Consider the following 25,141-nt stretch of genomic DNA (forward strand, 5'->3'; position numbering starts at 1 on the left):
CGTACAGCGACGAGTGAAGCACTAGAGAAAAAGAAAGGATAAAGAAAGCAAAAGAGAAAGAAGACACGTCAAGGTCTCCTCAGGTGTATGAGCTCGCCTGCGGTCTCATCAGGATACCTTGCCTCACTCTCTCTATAACGTGTCTGTCTTTTTTTTTTTCTTATCTCTCTCTTTTTTCTTGTGTTCTGCTTCTCGCTGCTGACTCGTCTCCTGGGGCGCGGAAATGATGCCTGTACATGCGGCTACGAATCCGACGCGTATAAAGCGGGACGAGGACGAATGGACGGATGCCTGATTCCTTGGTATGACTTCGATTAGCGTCGAACGACACGAAAGAAAAAAAAAAATTGAGAAGGAAAGGATACGCGAGTCATGCAGGTAGTGGGCGGATTAGCAACCGACGGCCAGAAAAAGCCTCGGAGGACGTGAACTTGGAAATGTAGGGTATGCTAATTCGGAAAACGGCGCCGGAAAGTCAGCCAAACGGACGTCGCCTCCTTGTTTTACCACACGCAAGCAGCAGACCACGAGGGTTGCCCTTAGAGGACATGCGGTGCCGGTGCTGGTGGTGTTCGGCTCGGGGGGTTGGTTGCAAGGGGGCTGGGGGGTGTTGTGGGGGAGGGGGGGTGTGCGAAAGCGTTTCGCGACAGCGGAGCACCCCCCCACTCCTAACCCAAGAAGGAGCGAGATAGCCTGATTGGTTGCCGGACGCCAGAGGGGCGGAGCGCACCGCGAAGAGGTATAGAAGGGAGGAGGGGCTGACAATGGCAAAAAGGAGAGGCGAACAGTGCGAGTGTGCGCAGGCAATGCGAGGTCGAGGGTGCGTTTAAAAAGGGGGGGAAGAGAGAGGGGGAAAGCGTGTGTGTGTGTGTCTACGAGGACCAGAAAAAATATATAGGCAGAAGAGACGAAGAGTGGAGAAACGAAGAAAATGGTTTCGAAGAAAACCTAGCGGGCAGCTCGCTAGAGTGTTTCTCAGCCAGCGCCGAGACACATTTGGAACGCTTCGTTCTTTGTTGCGCGCGAGCGAAGAAGCCTGAAAGCGCGATGTACACCGCTTATGAGGGCGTTGATCGATCGAACCACCGCCGGCAGGGCAGTCGCGGAGCGAGGGGAAATCGCCGCCGCGCTCTGTTGCCCAGAGACGGAAATAAGCCGTCATCTCCGGGACAGACGAGCGAGACGTAGTGCGTACAGGCTCCAGACGTGCGGCCCCCGATCCGTGCGTAGGAAGCGGTTCCACCACCGGCCTATACGGGAGGAACAACGGCCTGATTTTATCTATACCTGCATATCTCATTCCAAGGCTAGCCATCGGGGGAACTGGTTCTTGTAACAACGGCACGTGCTGACTCAGCCGAACCGCGACACGGAAAAAAATAAAATAAAGAAATTGAATTGTGTATAACACTTTGCAGGATACGAGCTGCAGCCCCTAAGCCGTCCCCCGCGACTTCCTACCCGTTGGAGCTCTACAAGCCATTCTGTCTCAACCACAACCCAACCTAACCGATACTGCGGACGCCCGACTCAGCTTAACAAACGCGTATACATATATAGCGAGTATGCCCACCGGTGAAAATAGACACGTTAACCTTGGGTGCCGAAATATACTGGGCAGTTGGAGCAGGCAAGTTCTCTCACTGCACGTATATGCAGAGCGAGGTAGAGCTATTTACAACTGATACGCGGAAGGCGAGGATATTGTGCAGGCGCAGTTGGCTCTACATATATTATATAGGGTACCTCAGCTAACGTTGGCGAAGCTGCTAAAAGAAAAGAAAAAAGACACGGTGCGAGATGCGATTGTAATACCTATGGTGTTCGACCGTCAGACCTCTTACGACCGAATACCTTAGGACTTATAATCCTATCTTGAACCTTGATTTTCTTTTTGTTTTCCTCAGCGTTAGCTGGGACGACCACTACTATACACAATCGCAGCCTACAGTGCAAGCACTTACATGTAAGCGCTATCACAGCAACCCCGCTTTTTCAGCACGGCATAACCAGCTGTACGAAACGAAAATTATCACTCATATAGAGGTTCGATCCGGGGGTCTGATATGCGTGCTGCACTATACACGAATGCTTCAACGTCGAAATCGTTAGCATAAAGAACACTCGGAATATATTACCGGAACGACAACGACCGCAAGAACAGCAATTATTGACTAGTATACAGTACAGAAAGTAACCCACAGCGCCGACCAAGCCAGGCAAAATGTATTCGATTAAAGGACGTTGCGACGACATTTGACTTTGGTTGGCGCTGTGTGTATTGCTCTACTATGAGCTTCCCCGACCAGACGGAATTCCGTCACACCCTCGACTTCTTAAGAAATAAAGAGTGAATTCGCTCAAGTTAATGAGAGACTCACGGAAGAAGGAAAGAAACGGTGGAGATGCGACAGCCTGTCTCCCAAAAGCTTGCAAACAAACTTCTAATTTTGTTTGCGACTAGGAGGATGGGGTTTGAAAAAAATGTTGTCACCGAACGTGAATTAAGCAAGTAGGACGCTTACATGACGCTTCGTTACAATGAAATCGGTCGTTGTACGATCCATTCTGTGAAGTTTCCAAGGAAGAAGTGTAATAAATAAACTTTTTTTTTTCTTGGGACGCAATAAAAGTTGTAAAGAAAAACGATGATATAAGAGTACACTCTCAAATAATTTACACCCTTAAAAGTGAAAAGGGGCGTAAATGTGTCCATAACTCACACCCTTAGGGTGTGATTTATATAACTGACACCCTTAAGGGTATGATATATAGACACATTTACACCCTTTTTCACCTTTAAGGGTGTAAATTATTTTGGAGTGTAGATCTCCTTAAACATGGTCTGGTAAAATTGTAAAGAGCGCAACTGATTGACAAAGAGAGAGCCCTCGACTAGATGAGCGTGCGTATATGCGCCGCCTATATAGACCATGCTTTGACCGAAAGAAATAGACACCTCACAAACTTTCGTCAATAGAGAGTTTGTAGACCAGGAATGTACCAAAGAAATAGACACGCTGAGGACTGTTTTCAATGGACTGAGTAGAAACAAGGAATAGGCTAAAAGAAATCGACAACATAATAAGGACTCTTTGAATAGACTCTCTATAGATAAACAGTATAGACTAAAATAAATAGGCGCTCTAACGACTTTCCTGAATACACTGTCGTAGACAAGGAATATACTGAAAAAAGCGAGAGAGACAACCAATCTTTGGCTAATAGACTGCAAATACAGAGAATTGACTACAACAACAACACAGCGACTGAGGTCGACATAGATGATCTGTAAATATTCAAGAGAGAAAAGAACAAATATACAGAACTCCAATGCAGTCATCTAGTCCACTGACATTCTCTTAAAGTGTTTAAAACCATTTTTGTAAGCGTACACAGCGCCATCGTCGTCTTGCAAAGCATTCAGAATATGGTGGACGAGTGTCGAACGTTACACCCCCCTCTTCTTATAGCAGTTTAGATAGATACTATAGAGGAGGGAGTAGAAAAGTTGCACATCTCTGCTTGAACTCGATGGGTCCACGGCGAAGTGCACGTACATATATTATTAACAGCTCTGAGCTTCGTATACGGCGCTCTTCCCGATAGCTTTGATGCGTGTACACTGTAAAATAATTTACACCCTTAAAAGTGAAAAAGGATGTAAATGTGTCTATAACTCACGCCCGTAGGGTGTGATTTGTATAACCAACACCCCAAGGGCGTGAGTTATAGAAACATTTACACCCTTTTTCACGTTTAAGGGTGTAAATTATTTTACACTGTACACGCGAATGGCTCCCATTTACTAACCCTCTTCGCGGAGCAGCTTGTTCAATAGAGAAACGTAGAACATCGTACAGTATAGTCCATGCCTATGCACTCACCATGGCGGCTCGAAGACTATATATGGCATTTTATACCCTTGAGCACGAGGTCACCGGTTCGATTCACAGCCGCAGTACATTGTCAGCGAAATTCCAGAAGCACCGGGAATGCAAAATGAGCCTTGGAGTGCACGTTGAATTAGGAACGCCATGTAACCAAAATTGAACCGTAGCTTATGCCGTATGCGGTGTCAGTCGTATAGCCCGTTGCTTTGAAACAAATAACCCACAGATTTTCCTACGACAAATTACTAGAGTAAACATTTGCGCTACGAAGGCTGCAAGTACGGCTTTTCTGATATAGAGGACGGCAATGCATGGTGGTAAATACATATATATATATATATATATATATATATATATATATATATATATATATATATATATATATATATATATATATATATATATATATATATATAGTTCATGGCCTTGCTTGAGCTCCGTCCCTCGATCAGGCTTCAAACAATTTTCACAATTTGTAAATTGGCCAAATTCAACAAAATACTGCCCTTATATATGCAATAATTTGCAGAGATTATTCATGTGCGCAATGGAACTTATCGCCTTCAGGCGTTAAGCAAGATATTTATATCGCTCGGAAACATAGAAACCTAAAGAGTAATAAATAACAACAGGACACGAACGCTCGTCTGGAGGAAAACAACAAGCGCGACGAAAAGACAAATCCGTGTATCCACGTGCAACACCAACACTCCCATGCATGAAGAGCTGAGAGACCACAGCCCCAACGTTCCCTCCATACGGTTTTTGCAAAGAACTGTACGGTTGAACCATGTCATTCGACAAGTGTCCGGACTCCATATACAAGGTTCGAATGTATATAACGCACTGACAGCGCCTAAACGATCCTTCTATATACTGCATTGCCACTGCGTGCAGTATTCAAAGTCGTTTTCTCTCTTTTTTTTCCCCCCCGAAGCAGCAACCTTCTATAACGGTCGACGCAGTTACAAAACTTCTCGTGTCGCGCAGGTCTGCATGAACGAGCTCGCACTGCAGTGGAGCACAAACGCAAACGCCGTCGCTCTCCACGAGATATGCATATCAGGAGAAGCATGGCGCGTGCTCGAAATTGCAACTGCCGAGTGCTATCGCGTGTGCCCACATATGCAAGCGGCTCGGATGCCTTATCAGCGGCTCCTTCTGCATATACGAGCGCGCGCTCCCGAGTGTCTCGACCGCTGCACGCACGCAGATAGCGAGACGCGCCTTCTTTCATTTTCTTCCCTGCCTCCCCCGCTCCCCCCCCCCCACCGAGTCTGCAGTTATAAAAAAGGGTACGTACAGCAGCCATGCATACACGGTATGCACGTGCAAATACTTCACCGGCGCATTCCCTGTCTTTTGAGCACTGAAGTATAAGTCCGCTCTGCAGAATATACGGATCTTGAGCACTACATGGCGGACAAGTGCTGATAACATGCCGAGAGTGCGACGTCCGTTAAAAAAAGTTTCTGTACATAGTTGAACGGCCTTCGTGAGTAGTAATCTGCCATTGGATTATCGTATACATGTCAAAATTGTCGGATGGGGCGATCGAAACTTCACAGTATTATGGATAGGAAAGCCGGAGCGAGATGCGCTGCACAGGGTATTTTTTTTTTAGCCGCACTAAATTTTAATGACTGCCCATGGCAGATAGGGCATTTCAACCCTCGATCTAGGTCTCTCGATGAGGCGGTCATTACTTCTATACGATATATCGAAATGTGCAATTGAATAACTAACAAAAGTACGCTAATTAACATTTTAATTAATTACTTACGCCGCATATTTCAACCTACGAATTATAGTCGCTGAGTTCCCACGGCGTATCCACCTGAAACGAATTCTCTGCACTGCACCAGTTTCAAGATATTAATTTTCATGTGTCCGACGAAGTGCATTGGCGTTCCAGTTACTTTTTTAGGAAACCGCTATTTATGCATTGAAGCACCAAAGTAACTGGACACCAATGCATTTCGACGGACACTTGAAAAATTAATATCTCGGAACTCCATAGTGCTGTCCAGATAATTCGTTCCAAGGGGATACGCCTTGCGATATCAGCGGCGATAATTCGCTGATGAATTATGCGGCGTAGAGTGGTAAATTAAATAGCTAATTATTGTAAGTACTTTATGATTAAATTAACCACTTTGTTTTCTCATAGGAGTAATGGCCGCCTCTTCGAGTAATTTAGATCAACCGCCACTGCATTATTACGGCTACTGCATTATCTGCCACAGGCTACTTTAAAAACATGTTGGTGCAGCTAAAGAACAGACAAACAAGAACACCCTGTATAGACGAAGTATAGAAGATGCTTCACGAGGGAACAATTCTCCATAAACGAATGTTCTAATGCTTGCCAGCACCGTGGTAGCAGTGAACACTATACAGGGTGATCATATTTAAGTACCATGGAATTTTTAAATATAGTCTGTTGCAGATAGCATAGTTCTAGTCGTTGAGCTGGATTATTGACAGAGGCGGACACTACTTGCACGACAAATCGAAACACATATTCAACTATTTAACAAAAACCGACTAATTATCTTTTGAATTAATTCCTTTGCGGCACAGTCTTCTCCTCGATTTCCCTTTTCTGCCACGTGTATATATGTTTTCAAATAATAATAATAATAATAATAATAATAATAATAATAATAATAATAATAATAATAATAATAATAATAATAATAATAATAATAATAATAATAATAATAATGCAATTTACGTATTTTAGCCGGTGAGTTTGTAAGGTGTATCCACTTGGAATGAATATTTAAAATGATATCAGTTTGGAGGTATGTGTCACCAAACTCGCCGTGAAAACGCACTGTTGTTCCACTTACTTTTTAAATAAAACGCTCTTATCTGCATTGAAGGACAAAAGTAATTAGAACGCGCGAGTATTTCGTCCACCAGTGTGGGAAGTAATATCTCGAAACTGCTGTCATCCTGCAGATTAATATCAAGTATATACGTCTTGCAAACTCACCGGCTAAAATTCGTAAATTGCAATATGTGCCGTGAACGAATTACTTAATAAGTAATTAGTGAATTTTTGCGAATCAGACGAATAAGTGTTTCGATTTCTCGCGCCAGTAATGTCTGCCTCTTTCAATAATCCAGCTCAAGGGCAAGAATTGTGCTATCTGCCACAGCCAATGTTTAAAAATTCCATAAAACTTAAGAATGATCATCCTGTATATAGTACCATACCAGCGAGTGGCTTTGGCGGGTGTTATACTTTGTCCTGTGTCCTGCTTTCGCGCTGTAGAATTATAGTAGAACGAAAAAGTACGATATATATATATATATATATATATATATATATATATATATATATATATATATATATATATATATATATATATATATATATGTAATACTTCATTGATGACTTGAGAATCATACAATGGAAGAATCGGGCCTGCCAAAGCCTCAGTGGGCTTGAACGGCAGTGCCTGGCAGACAACGACAGAGCCATCAGTAACACGTTATTAGTTTGTAGACAACAGTGAGAAAAAAAAAACATACACACGACAGGCTTCAGGACTGATTTGAGGTCATGTTCCGAAAACATGGGAAGAAGGGCAGATTCTGACATACTAGTTTGCAATGAAATATATATATATATATATATATATATATATATATATATATATATATATATATATATATATATATAATGCAATTCATTTATTCATAGCGGTCGCTAACACCGTTGTCATCAGGAAAATTGCAATCAGGTAAGGATTATGTAGTTTATTGCACCTAACCAAGTACCGTATTAACAATTCTAGTAGTATGCCCTCACAACACAAACAAAAACGAAAAGCAGACATCTTGAGTATAGTTAGGGCACGAAATGTTTTCACTGCTGCCGACTGCAGAGTTGCAGCACGGTTCTATGCTTCTGATCCCATAAATATGCCTGGAAGGCATTTCAAATATTCGCTGCTTGAGCTGGCCAAGAAAAAAAAATTACATGATGTTTACGCGTCAATGAGTGAGTGAGCGCTTTCGTGAGGTCGATTATAAGAACTTCAGGCAGAGTTTTTCATGAAACATTTAAAGACGAGAACGGTTTTCTCGAGCGTAAAAGTACGCACGTCGTTTCTCTTATGCCGTAAACAGAACGTCCACGTACTTTACCTCGACTAATGGTGAGTGACATACCGCGGTTCGGTACACTCTGTACGCCCACTAACACAAGCTACACGAATTCCACATAACGACGGTATCGCATGCCAGATACAGACATCAACTTCTGCCTTTGGAAAGATTCTTTCAGCAGAAATTTTTGATCGCCAAATAAAACAAAATTGTTAAGTTTCGCCAAGAACGCCACGTCGATATATGGCCTATGGTCATCTCTGGCGGTCTGTGATTTCGCGCGTTATCTCGTGGCAGCCATCGTGGCTGCGCCGTTTGGATATGTCTGCTAAGCAGTCGAATGCAGGACGGAATGTTTTCGTTTAAAGCTATAGATCACTGCAGGGTGCATAGATTGGTTAACTGCTAACGAGCTATTTCAATTATTTGTTCTTTAAAGCTAAACTCTAATCTTTATTCCTGACATATTTAACGCGGTTTCTTCAACAGCGGAGTTCTCGCAGACAGCAGTATATACACTTAAATTTAAATGTTTTGTTATATTGAAATCTGCCTACCGGTGAGGCAAGAAAGAAGCCCCCTCCTTGACGAACTAATACGGAAACTTTCATTGGTCACCGCTCAGAGCCAATCAGAACACAACATCCTTGAGTTTTGTAACCTATTAGGGTAAGTGGATTGCACTGTAACATCTCCTCCATGAAGTAACATCCAATTTTCTTCAACACAATATTGTCAACTTTTTTGGCAGGACAATATTAGCGGAAGGGGAAATCGGTAAATATGCGATAAGCATGTGAAAAACGAATTATGTTTTAGTCATTTTTCTCTACCCTATTTCTTTACGACACATGTTCAGATTACCAAAAGGTTGCATAGAAGTATAGAAGTGTTGTCAAAGTCAAAATATCATTATGGAGTAACGGCTCTACCGTGGCAATGACTTATCATTGTGAAAGTAAACATATCGTACAAGAGCGAAAACTCGCAACCTTGCTACGGCTTTGCTGTGCTTCTAATGATGAGTTATTGTTATATAGTGCAAATTTTTTGCATGGATAGCATAAAACATTTAGCATCATGGTGATGAAGTTTATATATGTCATAAGCTATTATGACGCTATATGTCATAAGGCTCGTGTGTGTAGCCAATAACTGCACTACCCCTTATTCTCATGCTGGCAAAGCGCCGATGTGAAAACCCGTGTGTATATATATACAGACACTACAGGGTCAACATGCCGCTTATGTTTAAGAAGCTCTCAGCTTAGCATATAATGCCATCATAATGCATATGCCATCACAGCAGTTACTGAGATCCACCTGCAACTTTCAAGTTTCAAGTTTATTTATTTTAATTTACGTTCATACACTAGCTTTACTGTTCTACTTATTGTGAATAAAATTTATTCACAAACAATAAGTTCTGAATGCACGAACTTTGAGTAGCAAATTAACGTTGCGAGGCACGCACACAAACCCCAACAGCGAAGCCCAAGAAAGAATCGAAGTCACAACGCACGCTTTCAAATCTAGAATAATCCACGTACCGCCCGTGCACGATGACAAGACCGACTGGTGCGCCCTCTAGCAACCGTCGTGCAAAACGCTGTGTGGTGTTACCGGAAACGCCTCTTGCAGGGCGTTAATTCCGGCATGACCTAAATACGGACGTCCGCGGCGGCCATTTGTCTGCACTCCCCACCGGCAACGCGACGTGCTTAGCGACGACCACGTGACCAGCAGCGTTGAGATATGCGTGCGCTGCTGTCAGCTATCGCCAATCCTCCACCACTGCGGTGAGAATGAAGCCGCAGACCGCGTTCGCGCAAGTCCCAAAAAGGGAAGACCGACGAACGTGACCAGAAGTATGCATGCAGACGATGCACAAGGCGTTTTAGACAAATGAGAAACTGCTCGTTCGTTTCAGGCACGGCGTTAATGGCGAAATGTGGCCCTATACTCTAGCAAACGCATATATCCCTGCGCTGAAAAAAAAAATGAATCACACCCAAGGATAATGCAGTAACGGTGCGCTCTCTCCGAGTTTAATAAAGAAGCGACGGCTCCAGCTTTCACTACTGAAACAACCTGCGTCGTTAATCTCGTTAAGTCTTAAACTTACGAGGTGGTGTGGCAGGCCGCTACACTGCTCGCCGAGTCTGCATCACTATGCGCGAAACGTTGTGTGTTTCCGCGGGTCCTAGAAGATAGCAGCACTGTTCACGGCACGCATTGACGAACGATCGAGTGAATCACCCGCCTTCCTGCAGCATTCACATATGTGATTCAGACACGTTCTACGCGCCGTTAACCTACACAAAATCACAACCTGCGAAAGAAAGCAGTAGGCAAAAGATTTCTGAGCGGAAGAAAGGTGGCGGTAGATCTGACTAATTCTGTCGAACGTCTCAACAAACTATGAAGCCCCCGCGCGTGCGTTAACTCCTTTCTTTCGGTGCCGCCTTTATGTGCTGTCTTGCAGGTTAAACCAGCTAATATGTGTATATATCGCTGATCGATGATCGACAAAGCAGTGCCAGTGAACGCAACTCTGTTCTGCGTAGTAAAGGAATTAATCACGATATGAAGTACTGAGACCTCTTAGTGGAATATAGGGCGTCATATTCAGGGGTTCCCTTAATTTCTTTTTATAGTGTCTTCTACTTAGAGTATCTGTTCTTGGACCATCTCGGTGTAAATGTGCCGCTAGGTACGTGCGTATTCTTGGTCAGTCCTCCAGAATGCGCACAGTATGTGCCAATGGGACACGAAGGGCATAAAATACTTAAATGTGTCTACGTTTCTGTGCTAAATCTCTGCGTATGCGACTCATCACTTTTCTTTCGCAGAAAAAACATTACGCATAGCCTTAGTTATCGCGACATCGACATAACATAGAATTGTGAGCGGCGCATTTAGTTGTACATCCCTTAATTAAGCGCTTCATCTAAAGTTTTGCTTCGCATAGATTCCACCGTTGGATCGGCCTTTCTTTTTTCAGTCCTTCAGTAGGGCAGGAGCGGGCAAGCACCATAGAGAAACAGCGTAACAACGAATAACGTGTAAGCTATACACCGCAGTTCAAAGTAAGAATAAAGAAGGATAAAGAAGACAGTCAGAAATTCTTCCACGTGTGATGACCGTATGTGGCCAGGCATTAGATTCCATATTTCTATGGACAGCGTGGAAAGGGTGTTAATTTTTACAATAAATTGGTAGGAAAATGAAAGACAGGTACGTGTAGGTGGTGACTGTTCCGGGTGGATGACAATTTAGCACGTGTCAAGTGTAGTTACTGGGGAAGGCGCACAGAGATGAGTTGAATAGAGTTTCAGAGTGCAGAACTTGTAGCGACTCAATATTGCGATATAGACTTAGAAAAACAAGAGAGACCAATGGGTGCATGCTTATAGTCGAGAAGATTGTCTAAAGCTCCTGTCGTGCCGTTAGAAGAAACGAATAGCTTTTTCATGTATATATATATTCTAAAATATGTTTTGCGAACAAGGCTAACCTCTAATACTTAACAAGAAGCCTTTCTGGGCGGTGTCCCTTTCTTCGTTTTGACATGTATGCAAGACATGTGGTACCACTCACAACTGAATCGTTCTTATGGCGTTTATTAGTTTCCAATTTTCTTTCCTTTGGCGTTACTCGTCGCGAGCGACTCAGATATCCAAGCTGTTTCGGAGTTTTGTTACAAGTACCCTGAATGTGATTACACCGGGAAATGTTAGTGGTAAAAAAAAAAGGCCGAGATACAAATTTTTCCATCAGAAACATTCACTGAGTAATGAAATAGTGAAGGAGCTAGCTTACCGTATGCCAAAACACATACCAACTGTAGTCTGGAAGGTTATGTTCATTTGACAGTTCTCGCGCTACCTGCAGGAAGTTGAAAGCGAATTAAGACATGCATGATCATCTCGCGACTTTATTATGTTATAGAGAACGCCGCCATCAGCACAAAGACTTATTACTACACAAACTGTGCACGAACAAAACATAAATTAAAATAGAAAAAAGCGCGGAGGTCCAAGTACTGAGCCCTGTGGTACGCCAGGACATACAAGTGCTGCAGGTTAATTACAATAATTAAAGGATCGAGACCTAATGCTGACAATAGGAAAAGAAGGTAATTATAAAGTGAACAAGTGAAGCGTTATTTATTACAAGGTTAAGTTTGTAAAGTAGTTTACAATGGATGACAATGGCAAACGTTCGGAGAAGTCTATGAATAATGCGTCAACCTGAAAACCTAAGTCAAGAGCAAGAAATATGCCGCGAATTAATTCTGTCGACTGCGTGTTGGTGCTGAATAGGGGCGCAAAGCCGTGCTATATCAGAGAGGATATAGTTATATTCAAGTAAATTCATGATAGGATTGTAGATAATGCGCTTTAGTAACTTGCATGAGTCGGAGGTTAACAATATAGGTAAAAAGGATTGCCTCTCGTCATACTTGTAGACGGAGAGAACTTTTGCCACCGTTTCCAAAGATAAGGGTACAGTTGATGTTGACAGTCACTTTTCAAAAAAATAAGCCTCAAGTATTGGCTCGTTCAAAGAGAATAACGATTCAGAGATATGCTATTAACGTTATCCGAGCTAGATGACATTTTAGAATGCACATTTAACAAAGAATGTAAGACACCTTGTTTAAATACAAAGGCGTTGTGAATAGAACAACAAAATCGAGAGAGAGAGAGAGAGAGAGAGAGAGAAGCGATGTGAAGTGCAAGAACTTTCTTAATTGGCTGCAGCGAATACCGACTTGAAATAGCCGTTGATTGCGCTAGCAACAACGTTTCCTTAACTAGTTGGAGTTTCGTTTACGGGGAATGTGTTTGCAGAAAGTTCCACGCAACACTGCTGTCGTCAACTGTGAAGAAATACGCCCTGGTCATTTTTTGTTGTTGTTGTTTCTTCATTTTATAAATGTTCACGTACAACAGTATGCAAACAAAAGCGCGATATATGTGACATCGCGTCAAAAGTAGAGCCAATCTTTTATTAAAGCAGCGTAGACTTCAGCGGCGACACCTTCGTGAACTCCAGCCCGAAAAAGTACTACGCGTATGTATTACTTGCAGTAGCAATATTTGTATTAGCCTTTATTTTCCTTTTTCACGTTCTAAAACACGTGTAACAAGTGCTTTGCATATGAAACGACGAGCGAAAAAGGACATGCTTTCGTCCAATGTGCAACGTCGTCACATTTGTCTTTACATAGAAGACCCCTGACTCACAACAAAACGCAATAAGTTGGGCTATAATTTTAGCGGCGGTCCTCTTACAGTGCCTCGATGTCTTCGATCCCAACCAGAAGCCACATATCACGCTGGTTTGTACGCTTTATCGGCGACATGACGCGCGTGCTGTTTCTCTCGGAATTGCCCATGCCCGGCTCGTCTGACGCGCATGCGCGTGCAATTCTTTCCGCTTGGCACAACGATCAATATGCACCAGAACATTACAGGAGTTCATTTGATATAAACACTGCTAGAAATGTCGCTAATACCAGCCATGAACAAAGTCTCAGTGGATGACAGGCTTTTCGGAACCATATGCGGGCAAAGTGTTCAACAAGGAAAGAACGTGTAGTTCCAGAACGCTATAGTCACCCCTATAATACTTATAGCCTGTAATTAGTAAATAGGGAACATGTACGTTGCTTCGAAGCGCTGATCATCCTGCTAAAATTTGTTCAGTTGCTGCAATGTCGAATGACACTTTCGTTTAAACCTGACCAGACGAACTTTACCAAGTTCTCCCCTAACTGACAACCACATTGCAGAAACCTGAAGGCTCCTCATCAGCTGACTTGAGTCGTCATTCGCCCTGGAGAAGAGATTCCCTTCAATACAAGAATGTAGTGGGCAAATAAGCCCATTGTTGTAGGCTTGCTCAGCGTTCGAAACACATGCTGGCTGCTGCCACATTTCAGGCTATCCACGTCTCCATAAGTGCACGTTCCAGCCACTTGTCTGCAAGCGGCCTCATGATAGTGCGACAAAGGAAGCCCCATTTTTACTTTGCTCTTAGTTTTTCTTGCACTGCTAAATGAAGCACATAATCTTCTCCGAGTGGTATAATAGGCAGAGGCCACATGCCCAACCATATAAGTGCAAGTACTTTCCAACAGAGGCGTTCACAAGGTCCTGACAAAACTTCACCCATGATCCCCCCCCCCTTTTTTTTTTGTCGTCTGACACTGTTCGACGTAGCAAGGGCACAATATAAAAGACATGTGAGAACTAGGGCACCAAGTTATGTTGGTAAAAACGCTTCAAAACTTCCCTACTTATATCGAATCTTCATTCTTAAACTATATATGCGGAAAATTGCCAAATGAAGGGACAAACACATATAATACAGATATACGCTCCACGAATTATGCCTTAAAGGCAAGCCTTCATCGCAAAAAAAAAAATCTGAATGAGTGGCAGTAATGCGCCTCCCGCAACAATTTCTTCGTGCAGTATACTATAAATATAATGTACTAGCTGGCCCAACAACAAGCTCTTTCGCCAAAAAAAATATATTTTTGCTCAGACCTTCCACAGCTTTCACAAAGACAATTGACAAAGACACTCTGCTTTGCCTGATATCATTCTCTTTATTTATTTATGGAGCACAGCTAAAGAAACAGCATGCACGGTCCAAAATGAGAGTGCCGATAAAAATCTTAACATTAAAATCACCTCGTTTATGGATAACATTTGCACGATGCTTTCAATGACGAATGGCAATATATAGTACACATACAAGCAGCAGACACTTGTTGATTTCGCACACGTTAAAACTGCAGATTTTCTAAACTGTTCTAAAGCACGCCTGTGCTGAAATGAAACGTTTTCAGAATGTCGTCCAGGCCGTATTTTGCATCGTAGTGATTTTTTAAATAATAAGGTATCTTGCGGTAAGGTGAAGAATGCTCTATATTTCAACGTGCCCATAGCAGTGAAAGAATTCAAGAATGTTTCTTTACAGTTCTTCCTCGCTTTTATACTAGAATATGTAGCTTCAACGCCTGTTAATTCGGCGTCCAGAAGACATTATGACTTGTGTCCTAGTTCACTTTTAAGTCGCGAAGGCGACAAACAAGTTTCTTTATGTTATTTATTACATACTACTAACCCTCAGGTCCAAACAGGTGGGCAGTTTTAAAATTAGACATTATACAAAAAAAAGCAACAATGGAAACTTTTTCGAGATTAGTGTACTAAGACATAATACAATACAAAAGGATGCAAAAGAACAACAACGGAACCTGTTTCTATAGATTAGTGAAATAACAGTGCTACAATAATAGATGTGAAATGGCGCAACGGTGTGGAAGCAGAGACTAAGAAGATGCCTGGATTAATTCGTTCCAATCCTAAACTGTGCGTGAAAAATAAGAATATACGTGTCATTTTTATAAAGATACGGTGTTTCGATAGTTATGGTGACTCGCGGGTCTGGTTAGTAAGGGTGAAATATACGGTGATGGGCCTATGCCAGATTCGGGGTTAAGGATCACTAGCATTATGTTTAAGAAGTCGGGGCACCAAGAGCCTCTGCGAGCTAAGACTTGGGCCTCGAACCAGATATCGCCAAATGTGCGCCTTGTATCGACACGGTCATTCGCCTAGCTTTAGCGCTGCGTTCACGATGCGAAAATGCGACGTCAGTAGTCTTCAGCGACAGCACGCCGAACGGAGCAGCATGAGCATATATATCCCCAGAACATTTTCCTATAGCATGCTCTTTTCATCCGGCATACTTGGTCGCGTGCAATAAAAAGCGAATGCAGACCATCCACTCTAAGCTTATTTCCATTTTAAATTCATTATTTACAGTTAAACAGGTGAACATCAAGTACCCCGTCAAGCAAAGAGCCAGGAAAAAATTAAATTTCAGAAACACTAGCAGGAAAGCTCATACCAAAGCCACATGTCAGTTTTTTGCTGCTATTGGTCCGCAATTGCTGAACCAATTTCAATATCGTGAAGACGATAATATAGGTCGATCTGGAATATAGGTCGACTCCTGACTTTGAAATGAACAACACCGGAAAAAAAATCTTAATTGCAGTTACCTACAGACAGTGCCACTAACTTTTCGCGAGTCACTAAATTGTTACAAGGAATTCGCTAAATTGGCGCTAAAATTTGCTCTAAAGATACTAAAATTGCCGCTAAAACTTTCAAGTGATGGTTATATATTGTAGGCGTCGCGGGAATGCGACAATACAGCTAACACGCGGTAAAAAATTTAGCGAAACGTTTCACGTTCGTCTACTAAATGTGAAGGCGAAGAATAAACAGTGAATTTACCACCAAAATGTAAATGACGTTTACTTTACTAATGTGTTTTAAATAAGGCAATTCACTGTTTTAAGATTATTGATCGTCTGATTTCTTATCCAAAAGACGCACGTATCTACGTTATGCCTGCGAACTTTCTAGTTATTCGCGTTCGAGAAAGGAGAAATAAATTCTGCGAAAGGGTCATCGTCATGTTGTTCACACGGCATTGACAATGGTGGGACTTTTGTATCTGTCAAGTACTATGTTGCCATCCGTCGATCCACCCGTAAGCTCTGTGCGGATTTGTGTGAAAGCGGTGAAAAACGGAGGCTAGGCGTGCAGATTCGCGCAAATAATCCTAGGCGCTTCAATGTGTAGGCCTTTCTTCAGTTTCTCCGTCCTGCCATTCACGTGCTGCGTTTTAAATCTAAGCATAATATAATGTACTGCAGTAGGTCTCTGTAATTTAACTTACTATATATGCTTGCGAAACATCCACCAATCGAACACAGGGAAGAAGCAGCACCAACAGCGTTAAGTTCCATTCTAATGGATTTCATTATGAATGAAAGTACGTGTATTTTGTGAGTACAGTGGAAACCATGTTTACCACAGCACCACTGAACCCAACGTATGGTCTCCGTGAGTAAAGGCCACTATTGCTGCATCATACATATCACAGAGCCCACGCGCCTTACAGCTAATATCAGCCGCCTTGTTGAAGCATTTGAATAATAAAACGCGTTATAAAAAGTTACTCACGAGGCAAATACAAATCAATAAAATGTGGCCAACTGTTCTGCGAAGCAGCCAGGAAAGCCGCCGGTCAATAAAGAGAAAAATTTGTCGCCAAACATACTAAGAAGTCGCTAAAGCTAGCCAAAAAAAATCACTAAAATGGCAACAACACTGCCTGTAGAACATATTGGACCAGTAGGCTCATTTATCGTCAGAGACAGAAACTGTGCGTCAACTGTTTGTATTCTCGTCCGGGGACGGCCGCTACTCATGTGTACGACACCCCAGAGCACGCCATCGACGATGCCCAAGGCATTCGTTATGCAGGGCTAGACATCGGGCAACGAGCGGCACGCAGTCGGCACTCACGGTGCACGCTAGCGATCACAGCAGCTGACCGTAGGCGTCCTCGCGTGACTGCCGGCCATTCACTCGTCTTGATGCTCTATAGCTCCCGTCGATGGCAGCTTCAGATTTTTCGCGCCGCGCTCGCAGACTGCGATGGCCGACGAGACCTCTTTTTCTCCGCCACCGATTTGCCCCGGCGGGTAGTCGTTCCCGCGCACGATACTTTCGAGAATAAATTCCACCACAAAGTCTCCAATGAACAGCGCAGCGATCGCGGAACGAAGTTTACAGCGAAAGTCAACAGTTGTACCCACCGTGGTTGCACCGATTCACTGTCTCTCCGCGGAAGCCGAACGTCGCGGCATCGCCATGCTTTAGACAACATAGTTTTCGAACGCAGCCCTAAAGTCAAGCCGAGACCGCTAATCTTGCCCCCCCCCCTCCCTCCCCCCAGACAGCAGTACACTGCACGTTTGCGCATCGTTTGCGAAGTTCGCGCGTACGCAACGGGAACAACAAAAATAGCGACACTTGCCTTCCAGCCGACAAGCGAAATTGTGCCAACGAACTCTATATAAGACCTTTTACACTTACTTCTTTTATCTCGAACTACATTCCAGTCCTTACAGCGATAGCCATAAAAGTACTGCAATATATAGTTGAAGTATATGACGAAATGTACATATGCTAATCAAATGTACTAGGAAATATGCAGCCCTAGTTGGGTTTCTGCACGTGATAGCAAGCACCTACGAACGCTTTTCTTTCTTGGCCCAGAAAAGACATACGAGATCAATTTGCTGCAATAATGTTTCTGGCCTGTTCGCACCCCTTTCTATGTGACTTCAGAGAGTGCGCGCAAAATTTCCTGTTGAAAATTTTCTATTAAATTCTAATTAAATGTCACTGACAAGATTTTCCAACTGATTGACCCATTTCGATTATGCCTCGCATCAATTTTACTAGCACGAGGAACAAGAAATGAGTCACACTATTTTGTTGCTTCAGTCACACTTAGTTTAATGTTTATTTGTTGCTGCAGAAAGAAAACACCTGCAACAAAATGGAAAGCTGGACTAGTTGGTTTATTATGATATCCATCGTAATCGAACTGAAAGCTCGCTAAGCGGTAATTGTGGCATATCGAAATGCTCACTACGTAAAAGAAACAGTGTTAGTGTAATCTATTTTACTTCGTTTCTATGCTTCTAGCTCAAACGCTCTTTGAAAACAAATTAACGTTCACTAGCGAGTTAACCTTTCGATCTTGGCACAATTTATTAATGGTACGCATAAATAACCGTTTGCCGTGAAAAGAAAAATCGTGTCACCTGCTTTACATTTACAATATACCTCTTACTTTTTCCTAAGGTTCTTATTGTTGTTTTTACTCTTTAGGACAACAAAGATCGTAAGATAAAAAGCAGCGTCAGTGACATCAGAGATATTTGCAGTGAAGCAGATCTTCATGACCAGGTACACCGTTGCAAACATAGTAGCTCGGTGAAAGCTAATAAGATGAAGTTTCATCTTTTAAACAAAACATAAAGCAATGTATCTTCTCGTAATTGACCTCTAATCACATTGGTATATCACGAACACCTCAGAACAAGGATTATTTACAGGAGAAGCGCCAACACACTGAAAGCTTTGTGCCCAGCCTATGTCATCAAACAGGCATGTATTTCAGAAAGCTATATACATTGTGTGCGAGATAGAAAATATCGACGAGGTAAAGCTCCTCGCAGGATGTTCTCAGAAGCATTAGCTGTGTAACATTTGGTGCGACGCATTAGTAAAATAAACTAAGAACAAAAAGTCGTTATTCGGTTGGCCAGGAACACACCGGTAAAATCTAACAAGACATATCAAAAACACCGACGATAATAAATAAGAGAATGCCGATGCCTGATCGGTATTAAAATTTCCATGATTTTTCCAACATCCACGGAATAATATTGCCTCATGGTTATATAGCAGAAGGAAATGTTGCACCGCAATTCACAATTACGTACTGTAGTGTCTGACAAAAAATTCATGTCTAAAGACTCCGCTGTCCCCTTAAATATAAATGGTAAGCGATCGTACGAGATTTTGTGAAAAAGAACATGCAGCAGAGGCGTCCACAACTATCTGGCAGGCCAATTAAGATTGTTAAGGGTGGGCTACGAGTAAACACGTGACTTGAAGACAAGCACAAAGCGCTAATGTTGCGCGAGTCAACAGCGTATAGATTATTAAGACATCTGGCATGTTTTACAGCACGCTGTGAGCCTAGCATGCGTACAAAACATTAGACGAAATGTGCTGTTTTGAGAATGATGTTGACCTCAAGGAGATTGACATGGCTTACGAAGAAGACCTGGCTGTTTTTATATAAATATATCTGGAGTATAGCAGCTTCATTTCTGGATATATACACAGGTTTACTTTCCAACTTCGTGCGTTGCATTAAGCACACAAAGGACGGCATGAAAAAGAAGCACCACTAGCTTCTATGACCATTGGAGAAACACTTAAGGCTGTTTCACATGCTGCGACTGGAACGACGAAAATCGGTGCTGTCGCACGCGTCGTAATGCGATTTTTATGGGCTCATTTCACATGTTTGCGATTTCAACAATGCGCCGGGTGCGACGCCCAGGGTTGCTTACTGCCAGGTTTTGTGGCACACGCTGCATAATTCTTTTATTGTAAAGAATAAAACGTTTATATTATAATATTATTGACTTCTCTTGGCTAGTAGCAAATAATATGTACGTTTACTAATTTAAAAACGTTAGTTAAGATTTGTCTTGGAATGCGCGACGGCGGTTTCTGTAGTTCAGTGCGACATGGCGCACGTAACCAGCTGTTCGCAGGTGGTTCAGCGCTGTGTGTTGTCTCATTTGCCTTCAATGACCGTTTCGTTCTGCCTGCGCTACAACAATCTACAAGATGACCTATCGACAAGTTCATATAGCTACCCTCACCGCATATGCAGTATTCGGAATTCGGCTGCCACGAAGTCGTCGTGTCAGCCCAACAAGATCCTCGCGCTACCCGTGCTCGGCGTCAGCTTCTGGAGAAATGATGCGTGTATATTGCCCGTGATTGCGCATATGTGGTGCCTGCTCCTAGCCATATTCTTACGCCAAACGCAACAAGAAGCACCAACCCGAAAGCCCGCGTGTGCCTCTGAACGAAACCTCAAATGGTCTGTGTGATCACGACGTGGAATGAAAATTGTGTTGTGAAATTCAACCTTAGCGCTAGCCTGGTTCGTCCATCGCCGTGCTTGCGCTGCGAATATATATATAGGAGCCCTCTCTTAATATTTCTAAAGGCGCAAAAGCTGACGCATCAAATGTTTCGAGCAGCTACCGTCACGTTTGTAGAAACCTGTACGTTGTAACATAGCATTCCAAAAGACACGCTTCTCGTCCACTTTGTTGTCCTGTGTCCGGGTATTGTCCATATCAATGCGCGCTATTCATAATGCAGGATCGTAGGCCCACGGCAGGCGCACTTGCCGTAGAATTTTTCAGCTTTCTCCTCAGCCTCGCACGCCACTCACGGTTAGCCTGTTTTGGGGAAATAAATATTATTATTATATTATTAATGTTACTAAATATTATAGTTTCTTCACCGTAATTTATAGCAGTCATCCAGGTTTCTTAAGCTAGTCATGCATTTAACCTTTATTATATCAACATTGTTACGACATGCTTATGGGAGTCATTTCAAACTAGATTGCTCAGCCAGAGAAAGTACAAATCCATGTCTCAATGTTTATTCCAATTTAGTATTCCTAAACAGATTATATTGGCAGAATTTTATGCCTGCTTGCATTTCCTGCAATTCAATATTCAGAGCTGGAAAAACTGATTCCTTTTCTTGCTGTCGAAAGGCTGCTTCAATGTCAATAGCAAGCTATAAATATTCATTTCGAAAGTGTTAAGCAATGACTATATCTCATACCTTATCAATGCGTTTTTGTTCCACGAACACAAGTTTTCTTTCTCCCTCTCATTGACAGCCATGGAATTAAACTGTTCACTTTCATAAGTATCAGAATGCTAACGTTCTGGAGTTTGTTCTGAGCATTTGTCTGCATCCTATAGTGTGCATGTTTGTATCAAGTTCTGGTGTTGCAATCGCAGTGATCTACGCATATTGTTATATTGCAACAAACAAATTTATTTAACTTTGTTTTCAAATCTACAATGTGACCATGCAGTAACGACTACATTAATAAGCACACACAAAAAAACTGCAGATTCAGTGTATGTGTTGGAATCTATGCGAAGTGAAGTTTTTGTCAAGTGGTCAATTAAATGCTGTTAAAGTAACTGCGATATATACAATTTGTCTTATTTTAAACAATCCAACATGTCAACTTTTGCAAGGTTTGCTTATGCACCGCATAGGTCACAATCTTAATGTCATGTAATGTTTATGCACTACACTGTTCACAAACTATACCGAAACGCAAACGGCAGTTAATGTAGATGCACGCTGCGAGACATCAACACAGTGACGTTTGTTGAGCAAGGAATGGTGCGAGGTGTATGCAGATGAATGAATGACGTGCTTATGTATTTATTTATTTATATACCTCGCAGGCTGCAAGGTTGGAGTATTATGCGAGGGGGAATAAAGAAGTTGTTGCAAAAGGAAGAAGGGCACAATATTTAAAAACAGCAGTACCAATACATTGCACCAACTAGCCCCACGCGTTTTACTGGCACAACATTATACAATACTTCACAAACAATAACAGAAAAAATTACTGCCCATGCACCCTGTACAGATGGTAAACCAGCGAAGCTGAAATGTGCGGCCCCGGTGTTTATCACTGGGTTAATTCCAATGGTTTATTCAAGTCTTTCTATATTATTGGTTATGTCTGTGTTTCTTAATAAGGTTATGCACACGTTTGGCTTGGGTTTATCACATTGTTTATTTGGAATGCCACACATCGCACTATGCAAGATCACCATCATGGAACGTGCAATGAGTGGTTCATTGTGCTAATCCAGCGGGTCCATCGAAGTCATTCTGAATTATGTTACGCATTTGTGTTTTGAAATACGTTAATCATACTGTTTATGGCTCGTTTATGCACTGTGGTTACTAAGTTACACACCGGGGCTGCACATTTCATTTAATTAAATACAGGCACACATTTTTGAACCTACTGGGAAGTCGGAGAGAGACTGCTGCATGCACGCTCTGCTGCTAGATGATGATGATGATGAAAAACGTTTATTTGCTCTATTTTGCAGTGATTTTTGCGGCTTCAGATGGAGTCTTCCATCTTCTCTCCAGGGTCGGTTCCCCTAGTCTAGGGCTCCGCTGAGGGTAGCTGCCCTGCGTGCACGCCTTACTAGTTCTTGTTGGACTTTCAGGATGTCTCTGGATAGCATCCTATGCCACTGTTCCGCACTCGGGTTTTTTATTATGGCTAGCCCTTCTGTTTTCTGGCAAGCCCATGTGGTATGGTATAGGGTTGGTTTGTCTCCACACCATGGGCACTTGCTCTCGTACTGCGTGGGGTAGATCTTGCTTAGCATGTTTAGGCACGGGAATGTTCCCGTTTGTAGCTGTCGCCATGCTAAACGTCTTCTCGATTTAGTTGTTTGTGAGGGGGCGGGTATTTTCGTCTGATGCCTCTGTAGTAGTTTAGTATCTCTGAATAGCTTTGGGCTACCGGCTCGGGTTCCTCAGCGGGGTCGGGATTGTTGGATGCTCGGTTTGTTGCGTGCCCTCGAGCTATCCTATCGGCCTCCTGATTTCCCGTAATGTCGGTATGTCCCGGCACCCAAACTATCGTGTGTTTGGCCTGGTTGTTGACGGTTTTGCCACTTGAGCGGAGGATGCGGAGTGCGCTGTGGCGAGAAACGACGTCACTATCGGTCTAGCCAATGGCCCACCACACCTTTGCTGCGAGATAATAATGACATCATGATCTTGTCTTAACCCCGTCCCTCTCTGTGTCCCTTCCATGCAATAATACTTAGTTAAATGCATGTTTGAAATGCATAAGCATTTCTATGTCTACCTAACAAGAAATTTTTCCGTCCATCATGCAAGACGAATGCAATGAAATGGCTCACACCCCCTTAAACAATGGCTCATACCCCTACACTGGGGTTTTTGGGATCGGACCATGAGTGTTTTGCCTAGGCTTATACAGCTTCACTGTAAAAAGAATGAACACCTTTCTGTTAGAGACCAAGGCATACTAACAAATGAAAGTTTATTGAACATGCCGAGTAAATGCTGGTTGACAATCAATAAATTGAAGTTACACAAAAATCAGAAGCAAAAGCTGATGTGTATCCATACAGATCCCAACAGAAAACCTATCCATCTCTGAAAGTGTAACAGAGGCCACGCTGACAAGATTCTCCCAGTGTATTTGCATCTACAGCATCCATAATTTCTCTAGGCAGCCGATCCCCACAGAATACTAGCTTCTTCCTCTACAATGCACTCTCCACATCTGAACGTGCATTGTAGAGGAAGAAGCTAGCATTCTGTGCAGATCGGCTGCCTAGAGAAATTACTGAAGCTGTAGATCTAAAAATGCTGGGAGAATCTTGTCAGCACAGCCTCCGTTAGAAATGGATGAATTTCCTGTCAGGAAACGCACATGAATTTTTGCTTCTCCTTTTTGTGTATGTTCGGTCTATTGCTTGTCAGCGAGAATTTACTTGGTGTGTCCATTAAACTTTTGGTTGTTAGATCATCTTGGTTTTCTTGTTCGTCCTATCTGTTCTTTGGTGCCATTACCAGCCAGGCTATTCATTATTTTTTTTAGACTGCAACAAGTCACTTTAATCGCCCTTATGATGCATGTGTGTACCTTATAAAATCTTTTATTTGGCAAATGTAGCAAGAATGTATAGTGCGAAGCAGTAAGAACAGGGTACGCTAACTTCTAATTAAAAGGTTTATTGTGAAAATGCAGTGATCTATAAAGGTTTCCAAAAAGTAGTACAGCAATAAAACTTGATAAAGACTAGTGCTTGATGAAACCAAACATAAAAGCGGGAAAGATAGAAAATACATACAGATATACAAGTCCAGGGAAAGAAACGTGATCAAGTGCGGATGTGGCTACCTTCCAGGAAATTCATATTTTTTCCAATGGCATGGAACTGGAAGAATGTGCTTGCATAAGCGAGCTGTCAGTCTGTCTATTGGAATAACAACAGTGTTTCTTGAAAGGTGCTGGCATGCAGGATTGGCAATTGTAATGATTTTTTTCTGCACTTGGAATTTTTCTGTATTTTTTTCTGTAGCATTTTTATTTGTTTGGCTGCATCAAGCACCAATTTTTATCTATCCTTCAAAGATGTCTTTCTTTTTCTGGGGAAAACACGGGGAAGGCGGGAGATGGAAATTCAAGACGATGAGCAACACGAGAACTAGGTGAAAGTAGGAGCCAACGTTTCCACAAGTGGACCTTGAAGAAGACAAGTCCACTTGAAGTGGACACACACACACACACACACACACACACACACGATGTGAAATCAGGCCCTTGAGTGGAGGTATCGTTGTTCTCCTGTGCAGCCTTATGAATTCATTAACTATAGGGCAACAGAAATACGATGGACAAGAACAAAGTGAACACACAGAGCGCTTCGTTCTTGTCTGTTGTCTATCTGTTGCACCTGTTGTCTGTATCTGTTGTCTATCTATTCATTAATTAATAATGAATACACATAAACTCATCCAGTTTTCAGTTCTTAT

General features: G+C 42.5%; 1 protein-coding gene across 4 annotated transcripts in view; it reads right to left on the bottom strand.

The window, feature by feature from the left end:
* LOC142582760 (uncharacterized) overlaps positions 1-25,141 on the bottom strand; it is a 297,319-nt gene that overhangs the window by 266,877 nt on the left and 5,301 nt on the right. For 2 of the 4 annotated variants that reach the window (XM_075692783.1, XM_075692782.1), the window contains exon 2: positions 11,838-11,903. The exons of the other annotated variants lie outside the window; for them this stretch is intronic. In XM_075692783.1, coding sequence (XP_075548898.1) covers positions 11,838-11,884 — 47 coding nt within the window. In that variant the 5' untranslated portion in view covers positions 11,885-11,903. The remainder of the gene's footprint in view (positions 1-11,837; positions 11,904-25,141) is intronic. 4 annotated transcript variants of the gene reach the window in all.

The sequence above is a fragment of the Dermacentor variabilis genome, chromosome 5, assembly GCF_050947875.1.
Source record: "Dermacentor variabilis isolate Ectoservices chromosome 5, ASM5094787v1, whole genome shotgun sequence".
Lineage (NCBI taxonomy): Eukaryota > Metazoa > Arthropoda > Arachnida > Ixodida > Ixodidae > Dermacentor > Dermacentor variabilis.